This window comes from Frankliniella occidentalis, unplaced genomic scaffold (assembly GCF_000697945.3).
Source record: "Frankliniella occidentalis isolate FOCC.00 unplaced genomic scaffold, Focc_3.1 Scaffold28, whole genome shotgun sequence".
Lineage (NCBI taxonomy): Eukaryota > Metazoa > Arthropoda > Insecta > Thysanoptera > Thripidae > Frankliniella > Frankliniella occidentalis.
In genome coordinates, this window is record NW_026267158.1 from 1,329,774 (window position 1) to 1,338,938 (window position 9,165).

Here is a 9,165-nt window from a genome sequence, read left to right on the forward strand (position 1 = left end):
CTCGGACACCACTGATCATTGATCATAGACGATGAATCGTCGTTTGAATGGAGGAGAAGGGATAAACGGTTTCAACTTCAACCTATAGTGCTGTTATGGGTGGCGGTGCCTGGTCGGGGAAGTCCTCATACCCCCAGGGAGAATGTAGTGCCGTGTGTGAGGCCTACGACACACCAGGGACCAAGCAGAAAGATGCGAGTTTGCATACGCTACCTTGCCTTGCGAGTAGGCAAATCCGAATAGTACTTGCTGTGTCGTAGCGTCGTAGCCCTGACACACGGTGCTAGCGGGGTCTGGTGAATACCTGTGAGCTTCACGGTACAAACGCCATCCTGGCTGCTACGTAGTGACCCACGTCGGAAATTAAGTAAAACTTTATGCTGCCCACGTCCAGTCGTGCCGGTCTTAAATTGCCGGATACGTCCGTATTTGTCATGCGACTGAGAAAGGGTGTGCTCACAAGTTTTCACGCCACCCGATACTTTCTACCTTTCCACCACCCTACCGCCACCCAATACACTATACCGATGCCCCCTTCCATTTGCTCTCTTATCGTGAAGAAAGTGCTAATGTTGACGAGAAACAGAGTTGTTGGCACGGAGCTGCGGTGGGCTGGGCTTGGGCCTGCTTGGGCAGTGTCCTGCACGGGAGAGAGGGGAGGGAGAGACAGGGGGAGGGAGGGGGGTGGGAGCGTTCGAGGCGCGCACTCTTCGCGAGCCGGTCGGTGCCAGTATATTTGCAAAAGGGGTTGGTTTTAACGGGAAGCTCGAGGTCGTTCCTCCTTGTTCCCCGGTGTTCCCCCTTTCCAAGACTCCGAAAACAGCCGACTGGCGCTTGATGTCGACAATCGATACTGTAAAAGTTTCTCCCAATGTCTTCACACGCAAAGCAGCAGCAGCAGCAGCCCTAAATAAAATTGTGTATTTTGTTCATCGTGGTCATTAATTTGGGTTTGGGTACCGAAGAACGGTTAGATCCATATTTGTGCTACTCTGCCGGTCAGGTGAACTTCATCCGGTCACATACCGGCGCTCTCAGCCGACCGTGTGGTATATATTGGTTGTGCGGGGTTCGAACCGCCGCACCTCGCCGCGCCCCGACCCGACATAGCGCCGCGTAGCGCCGCGTTCCGAGCGTCCGCAGTACAGCGCGACTACGTGAGCGGCGCCGCTGCCACCACGCCCCGCCCCGCCCCGCCCCGCCACCAGCGCAAACGGCCTTCCTTCCTACTTGCAGAACGCCCCCCTTTCGATGACACATGCAGACGCACGTCCCCTAAGGTCAACGACTGCTGCGGGCCTCTTCGCCTCTTCTTCGCGCAGTACTCCGCGACAAGGCGGAGCTGGAGACTACGCCCCATTTGTTGCATGTGTTGGGCGTCTATTTGACCAGCGCAAATGTCGCGCTGAAGAGTTGAGCCTGGGGGCGGAGGGCCCCTTATTGTCAGCCCCCCTATGAGCGTGAACAATTGCAATGCGCTTCCCTGCGGATAAGAATACTCACATTCACCCCGCACTACGGAGCCGTGAGCCACGATAGCCGCGGGGGACGAGGAGCATACCTAAAACGAAAGTTTTGTCGTTAACTCGTACGTCACGTGTCAACACGTGTGTGAGTGTGTGCGTGTGTGTGCGTTCGCGTTCATGTTGGGTGCGGTCGGGCCGAGGCGGGCGGGGCGCTGCACTTTCACCCACTACTTGGAGAGCGCAGCGGCACCCAGCCCGGCGGCGGCGCTACCCGGCGGCGGTGGGCAGCGGGACCCGGCGCTCCGCACGGGCACGCGTGCGCGTTGAGCTGCCTACCACCCGGCGCCTGGGAGAGTTCAAAAGGGACTTCTTGGCGAGGGGTCCTCCACTATCCAACTCGTTGTACACTTGCCCACGCCCAACTCGCGTCGAACTCGCGAAAAATCGCAAAAACTCGCATATAAGCCTACTCGCGAAAAATCGCACAAACTCGCGATAAAATTGAGCAAAACAGGAATGTCTGTCCTGTTGTTTGGTATAGTAGGGTAAGATGCCCTATGATGGCCACCTTAAGAATGGGCCTGCCCAATGATGGCCACCTTAAGAATGGGCCTGCCCAATGATGGCCACCCCTTTTTCTTGTAATGTAGACAACGATGTGAAGTAGTTTTGCTTATTATGCCCCAGTAGGAACCTTACTAGATCACTACTTCAAGGCCAAGATCGTAAAGTGACCAGATTGGCTAGAAATCGAGAAAAGTGGCCATCAATGGAAAGAAAATACAAAATCTGACCGTTCTGGACCGTTTTTACCCCACTGCATAGAATTAGTAATTTAAATTTAAATCAAATGTATGTAAATGTTCTATAAATTTAAAAGTGCTATTCCGACAGAGAGTTTTAACTGTGCAGTAGACAGAAACTGCTACACAGTGAAACGATCAGCACAGATTGCAAAACAGCTAAAATATTTGCACTGATTAAAATTGGATCAGCCCAATAATTCTCCTAAATACGCATGATTGATCATCTCCCGAGTTGTTCTGTTTGTTGTTTTTTCTACCACGAGTGGACGATAGTTCCGTCTACGTCGCCCAAGGCAGTGCTCTGCCGCCGCCCGAGGCGTCCACCCTACGTGCGCTGGTGACGGTCTGACTGCCTACCGTCAGGGCGTGCCCGCTGCCAGGAAAAATAACAACTTCCCACACCAAAAGTGCATCGGCCGGGCCGTGCCAGGGCCAGGCCGGGCCAGGCGAGAGGTCAGTAAACCCGTGGGGCCGGAAGCCGGCCCAACACCTATACATAAGCTTAGGTACGAACACCAGGCTTTGGCTTAGTAACTAAGCCTTTCGTTAGCGGATATTTGGATTTCGTAAATGAGGAACCGCCAATTGCAGAATAAATATGTTTTAATGAAATTAATAACTTTTAAAGGCTTATGTCAGTATGTTACCTTCAAATAAACAAAAATACTGGCTATCGAAGCTTTTCCTTTTGCTATGGCTGTGCTTTTTTTTTTAGATCACATTTTTGTCAGAGTCAGTCTGTTAGTTGCAGGGGACACAGCGTCTACTCGTCGGCGGCGCCGTCACTGGGGGCGCTGCCGCTGCCCGCGCCTTTGAAGCCGGAGCGCTGCCACACGGTGATGTCCTCGTCCTCCTCCTCCAGGCCGGCGCAGCCCCTCACGTAGCTCTCTGGCTCGAGGCAGTCCTCGTACGCGCCCCACGCCTTGAAGCCGTTCTTTTTACTTCGTTTCGTCTCGGAGAAGACCTGCGGGCAAGGGGTTTCAAAAACATATGGGCGAAAAATTAAAATAAACGTTTTAAAAATTATGGAGTGATTTCGTCTTCGTCACGTTGTTGGCGGGCGGAGTGGTCTGTTTCGCCGTACCTTTTTGGCGCAGTCGATGTTGGACTCGAGGGTCTTCTTCATCTGGGCGCAGGTGACACCGCAGCCGGCCTTGCCCCTGTCGCACCACCACTTGTCGCTGATGAGGAACACGCCGTGGTACACCGTGCCGTCCACGTCGTCGTCCGGGTCCGTGGCCGTGTCCGTGTCGATGCTGGACAGCTTCTCGCCGATGCACACCCACGTCGCGATGTCCTAGGAGCGAGAACAGAGACCGTAGTGTGTCGTATGGACACCTGTCGCGGCAGCCTGGCGAGCGCCTGTGGCCCGCGGGGTAGGCACCCCCGCCGCACACCCGTGTCCCTCCGAGGGGCTGGGTTGCCTGCCCCACAGGCGTCAGCCGCGTCCCCGCCGCCGCCTGCTGCCGCTGTCCAGGAAGATATACGCCAGGCCACGTCCCTCGTGACGGGCCCGGCGGTATCTCGCCACAGAGCGCTCGCTCTGGTTCCGCCACGACACGCGGATGTGTGTTGCCCGCGGCCACACAATGTGACCCCCGCGGCTGGGTGTCAAGGGGATGGAGGGGAGGTTCTCCGGCTGGCCTGTGAGCGCAGCCGGCCCGGTTTGGAACCGATTCGCACCGACATCTCTGCTGCAGTCATTGCGGTTCGAACGCGATGCCACAGCATTCGGGTCCATCTCCTCAACCGAATCCTAAGCACTTGTGTGGCGGAGCGTAGTGAGTGCGAGGGTGAGAGGGGTGCGTGCGTCAGAGAGCTGCTAGCGGGGGGAGTGAGAGGGGAAGTGGTAGACGGTCTGCTAAGGAAAAATCGTTTTTGGTTCAGATTCGGGTCCAAGCCGGATCGCTGCGCTCAAGCAAGTTCTCCGGGTTTACGCGAAATATGTGTATGCGATGTAAAACAAACTCATTGGAGGTAATCACTACATTAATTGCCCCCCCCCCCCCAAAAAAAAAAAATGTTGAAAAAAAAAACACATGTGCCATTGCTATGGCACTGGCACAGCAGTATCCCGGTTTGACTACCCCCGTTCCATGCTACATCTGTACATTAACCAGGAAACACTGCTGATTGTATTATCTAAAAGCGATAAGGGAATAAGGCAAATCCACATGGCCCCCCGTTTTGACAGAACAGAAAACATAATAAACACTGCGAAGGTGACTGTTTTGGCTACATTTCTTTCGTGTTTGTCAGAAGATGTTCAACATTCCGAGAAGCCATGCCTGGTGCGCGTCATGCGACCGCACTGGAGGTGCTTTAGGCCGCTTCCCCAGGACGCTCTGCTGAGATAGCATCATAAAGACGAAGCTCGGGCCGCCGCCGTTTCACTGCCAAGGCCTCCGGAGCGGCCCCCGCCGGTCTCCGGCTCGCCCCGCAGCTGACGACAATGGCGAAGCAGCGGCGGCGTAGGCCGCGCGAGCGGGGGAACCTGTGCTGCTGACGTCCGTCTCTGTCCGTACCTTGCTGGCGATCCCCTTGGACTTGAGCGCGCTGGCCAGCTCGCACCGGCCGTACACCTTGGCGTCGGCGGCCTGCAGCAGCGCCAGCAGCGCCAGGACGGCGGCCACGGCGGAGAGGGCGGGGCTCGGCAGCGCCCGGGTCAAAGACACGGCGGTCCTCATGCTGGCGCGCTCGCGACCGGTTCGCGACTGATGCGGCCCGCGCACGGCGCGGCGGCGCGCGCTCGCGGGAGGCAAGCCGCGCGGGACCCGCGGAGGCGGCGGCGGCGGCGGCTGCGGCGGCGGCTGTTTGGGTGGAACTGGTTAAACCGCTGGCGGGAAGGTGCGCCGGGGTTGAGGGGGAAGTACCTGACCTGTGGCCCGCCCGCGGGAAACGATTCATCAAACGGTGATGACGGCTGTCGCCGCGCGATCTTTCGCGGATTCAAATCGCGGCCGCCGCCGCCAGTAGCTTCATTTGACGGTTGACACTTTTTTCCCGCGAGGGCCTGGCATGCGTTTAATAATAACTCGCAGAGCGAGTAAGGATGATGATTGTTCGTAAGAAGTGGGAAAGTTTTGCAGACCGGTGGCATCGTCAGGGTCACCAGGAAGCAAGTGATGCTCGGTATTAAATAGTGAAATAAAGGAGCCATTGCCGAAGATAATTCGCCAAGAAAAGGATGTTTCGATAAGTCTGATTATGTTTGAAAGAGTATACAGCTCGCTACGTAAGCAGCAACATTTTGCGCGCGAGTGCGTGTGTGTGTGAGAGAGCAATTGCCGAAGATAATTCGCCAAGAAGAGGATGAGCAATACTATGCGGAATTAAATTAATAAATAGATCTATATTTCGTCATTTGTTTGATCAGTCTTTTGTATATGAGCTTGGCAGCAGCCTCCTCGTACATGATGTCCAGGTGATTAAATATTTTTGTCGGCGTCTTTATGAGCCCCGCTGTCCCCGGGATGTCGGACGCCAGCCTCTTCACATCCTGAGCAAAGTGCATTCTATCATTATTGTATTTGGATAATAAAAATATAGAAACGGTGAGTTGGATGACGATGATGTACCTTGCCGTTTGCTTGGTAGTCGGTGGCGCTGTAGAAGAGGAACATGGGGCTGTTCACGTTAGTCAGGTTGTACTCGGGTGGCCTGTTTGACCCGTACCGCACGCTGTTCATCTCTGGTCCGTAATCGTATTTTCGGAAACCATCACCTGATCGTTTCAAAAGGGACAGAAATCATTATTTGTCTAATTGTAAACGACCAGCAAAGATTTCAATTCGCGGACAGGCGGACAACCGTGTGCACCGTCCCGCACTTCTTGCCTTGTATGATGAGCTGCAGGAAGTGTGTGGTCTGTCCGACGGACGAGCCCGCCGGCCAGTGTCGCATGAGGATCGGCATGTATGTCTGTAAGCAGAGCAACCCGCTTTGTTAGTTCTCCGGTCCATTACCACTGACAGCTTAGTGGTGGCTCTGTCCTGTCTGCGGGTCGTGTTTAGGGATCATCGAGGAAGTTGTCCAGTTCCGCCATACAGCCACAGCTCTCATAGCGCCTGATGGGTAGGCAACATTTTTCCTACATTGCATGCGCGTACCGCGGGCTGGCCTACCCTGAGTCTCGCAGGCGTCAAGCCCCCGTAATTTACCAAATTAATCTCCGAAAAACGGACGTGACGTATTCCTTTCCCTTAGCTACGCCTGTCACTCGCCTTTCTGGCTCAGTACTCACGTTGTTGGCCATGTTGTAGAACGGGCCCTGCGCCTCGGTGAACAGCTTCATGCAGCTCGGGTTCATGACCAAGCTGTTGGGCGGCAGGCAGAGCCGCGGGTAGGGCGCCCTCGTTATGGGGTTCTCCATGTTCAACCGTAGCCAGGAGCGCTGCGGGTAGACGCAAGGCATCAGAGAGAGGCAGAGAGAAAGGGAGTGGGAAAAACTAAGAAAATAATCAGTGCACACCCTCACCAAAAAAAAAGGTCAGAAAAAATGAAGATTTAAAAAAAGAAGGTGTGAGATTTGAATTTATGGTGAGGTACCCATCGAATCAACTCCACTAGCGGAAACTCACGTGCACGACGCGCAGTAAGGGCGTCCGGCGGATCTGCAGGAAGACACCCTGCAGGTTGGTGAAGTAGACGGCGGGGGCGAGCAGGAAGCCGGCGCGCACCTTGGCGTTGTACTCGGGCCGGTCGGAGAGCAGCGCGAACAGCGAGGAGCAGCCCATGGAGTGCCCCACGAAGACTACCGAGGGCTCGCCCGTCTCGCGCAGGATGAGGTCGATGGTGGCGCTCATGTCGAGCAGGCCGTTCTCGTGCCAGCTGCAGCAACGTGGAAACGCACCCCCTCCGTCAGCCGTGCTACTTCACTATGTTGCGCCTTGCCGGCCGCTTTGAACGCGCTAGAACTCACCCGAAGTCCCAGAACTCCTTGTCCTGCGGCGAGAGGGTGAGGTGCCGCTTGCCGTAGAAGTTGCCCCGGGTGTTGCCCAGCCAGACGTCGAAGCCTGCGTCCGCCAGCATGAAGGCTGCCGAGCCATGAGAGGGGCGGGGGTTAGACCATAAGCGTTACGGGGTAGGTGAGGTGAACGGCAAAGTGGGTGAAAGATCATTCCTTGGGGGGCATGTAGGGAGCCCACCCTCAAGGGTGCAGGGGTTGCGCGTTGAGTGTGAATCTTTCCTTGACCGATTATTACCCGGGAGGAGCTCGCGTGCACGGGGCTGCGGGAGCGGCGCGTGTCGGAGGTACTCACCCAGGTTGTCGTGGGGTCGCAGGACCATGCACTCGCTCGAGGCGCTGTAGCCGTGCGCGATGAGCACCGGAGTCCTTCGCGAGCCGACGCCGGGCTTGTCGCCGAGCTTAGGCCCTGGGATGCGGTGCACATCGATGAGGAAGCCGTCGTCGGTCTGCACCGTGTGCGTCTCGGCGGGGTAGCCCCAGTGCTCGATCAGCTCCGGCTGCGGACGAGACGGGTTGCTTTAGTCGCAAACATCTTACGGACGAGAAGGCCCCACCGAGAGACGCGGCCAAACCTAAACCTAAGCGACACTCACCGTCGAGAGCCACGCCTCGACGGGCAGCTTGGAGTTGCGCGGCGCCCGCAGGTGCGCCGACGTCAAGGTTGACGGCCCGGCGAGCACCGCCAGCAGAAGCAACGCCGGCGTCCGGGACACGATGATGGGGGCCATGACGGCGACCAGGGGAACTTCGCGGACCTCTCGGCCACGCTCCACGAATGTGACTGATGCGACTGAGGCACCGGCCGAGATTTAGCGCTGGACGAGGAAGCTTAACCTCTACTGAGATACTCTATTACATTAAGATCCTCTGCCGTCTCTGTCGCTCTTGCCGCCCAAAGGTGGGAGAGGGGAGGGGGAAGGAGGGGGGGGGGGCGGTGACACGGCGGCGCTTGATGAGAATCTTCTCGTTGTCTCCCTCGCACTGCAATAAGCGCGCACCCGGGAGCGACAAGGACGTGCGTCGTCTTGGTGGGGGGCGGGGAACCCTGCCATGGCGAGCAGTGCTTTTCCATGCGATTTAATTTCCTATTTGAAACAATGTTTGTGTTTTCCGCGTCTGTGTTTGCCCGATCTTCCGTGACCCCTCCCCCTCCCCTCGTAGACCCCCGGCAGGAACCGCCGGGCCAGATTATGATTTTACTGGCGCCCATTCGTTCTACGCCACACTCCCCCTCCCTTCCGTCCGCCTGGAACAGGGCAGTCAAAGTTGACATATTTAATCATAATCTGTGCAAGAAATAAGCAAAACCAAGACACACGACTGCAGCGTTCCTAGCGTTCATCCGTGGCCCTCTTCCAGCGTTTAAATCTCCGCCGCGCCCAACCGCACGCCGCGCGCCCCCACCCACACCCTCGCGTGAGAGGGAAGTCGAGCCGACGAACCGCAGGCACAAGTCAGCCTATGCAACTTTTACTCACAATCCAAAGTGCACGCTTGTGCACGCCCGCCCGCACAGCAAAGTGTAGTTCATTGACGTGGTGGGGGGCACGCGATGCCTGCCGAAAACGTCCACGTGCATATTCATGACGCAAGGCTTTCGACTTTAACCGATTTTTTTTTTAATGCGTTTTTTTGGGGGGATTGTGTTGATGTGTAAGGAGTGATGTCATCAAAATTTCCCCCACCTACGACTGTGCGAAAGAGCTTTGTTTGTTTTAGGAGCAGAGCTCTGCTAGGGGGTCGGACTTTAGACGACGACGCAGAAAACAGCAACCGCGGCGAATGCCCGCGGCTGGTTCCGGACCACGGCTTCTTTTAGAAACAGTACGTATCGCACTGATGAAAATAATCTGACAGCATCAATCTGCGGCCTGAGAGTGATAGTGATTGATTAGAGCACCGCGGCGTCAGTGCCCCCCCCCCC

At 56.3% G+C, this 9,165-nt stretch overlaps 2 protein-coding genes across 2 annotated transcripts; both read right to left on the reverse strand.

Moving 5' to 3' along the window:
- Positions 1 to 2,857: 2,857 nt before the first annotated feature.
- LOC113202836 (lysozyme C II) lies at positions 2,858 to 5,007 on the reverse strand. The gene is made up of 3 exons (XM_026417270.2): positions 4,798 to 5,007; positions 3,357 to 3,569; positions 2,858 to 3,236 (listed from the first exon to the last, which is right to left on the reverse strand). Exons 1-3 carry the CDS (start codon positions 4,957 to 4,959, stop codon positions 3,036 to 3,038), a joined length of 576 nt encoding a protein of 191 aa, XP_026273055.1. The 5' UTR covers positions 4,960 to 5,007; the 3' UTR covers positions 2,858 to 3,035.
- A 597-nt stretch (positions 5,008 to 5,604) lies between these two features.
- On the reverse strand, positions 5,605 to 8,102 carry LOC113202842 (lipase 3-like). The gene is made up of 8 exons (XM_026417279.2): positions 7,835 to 8,102; positions 7,534 to 7,738; positions 7,194 to 7,308; positions 6,853 to 7,102; positions 6,516 to 6,665; positions 6,109 to 6,193; positions 5,851 to 5,996; positions 5,605 to 5,771 (listed from the first exon to the last, which is right to left on the reverse strand). Exons 1-8 carry the CDS (start codon positions 7,967 to 7,969, stop codon positions 5,610 to 5,612), a joined length of 1,248 nt encoding a protein of 415 aa, XP_026273064.2. The 5' UTR covers positions 7,970 to 8,102; the 3' UTR covers positions 5,605 to 5,609.
- Between the last annotated feature and the right edge of the window lie 1,063 nt (positions 8,103 to 9,165).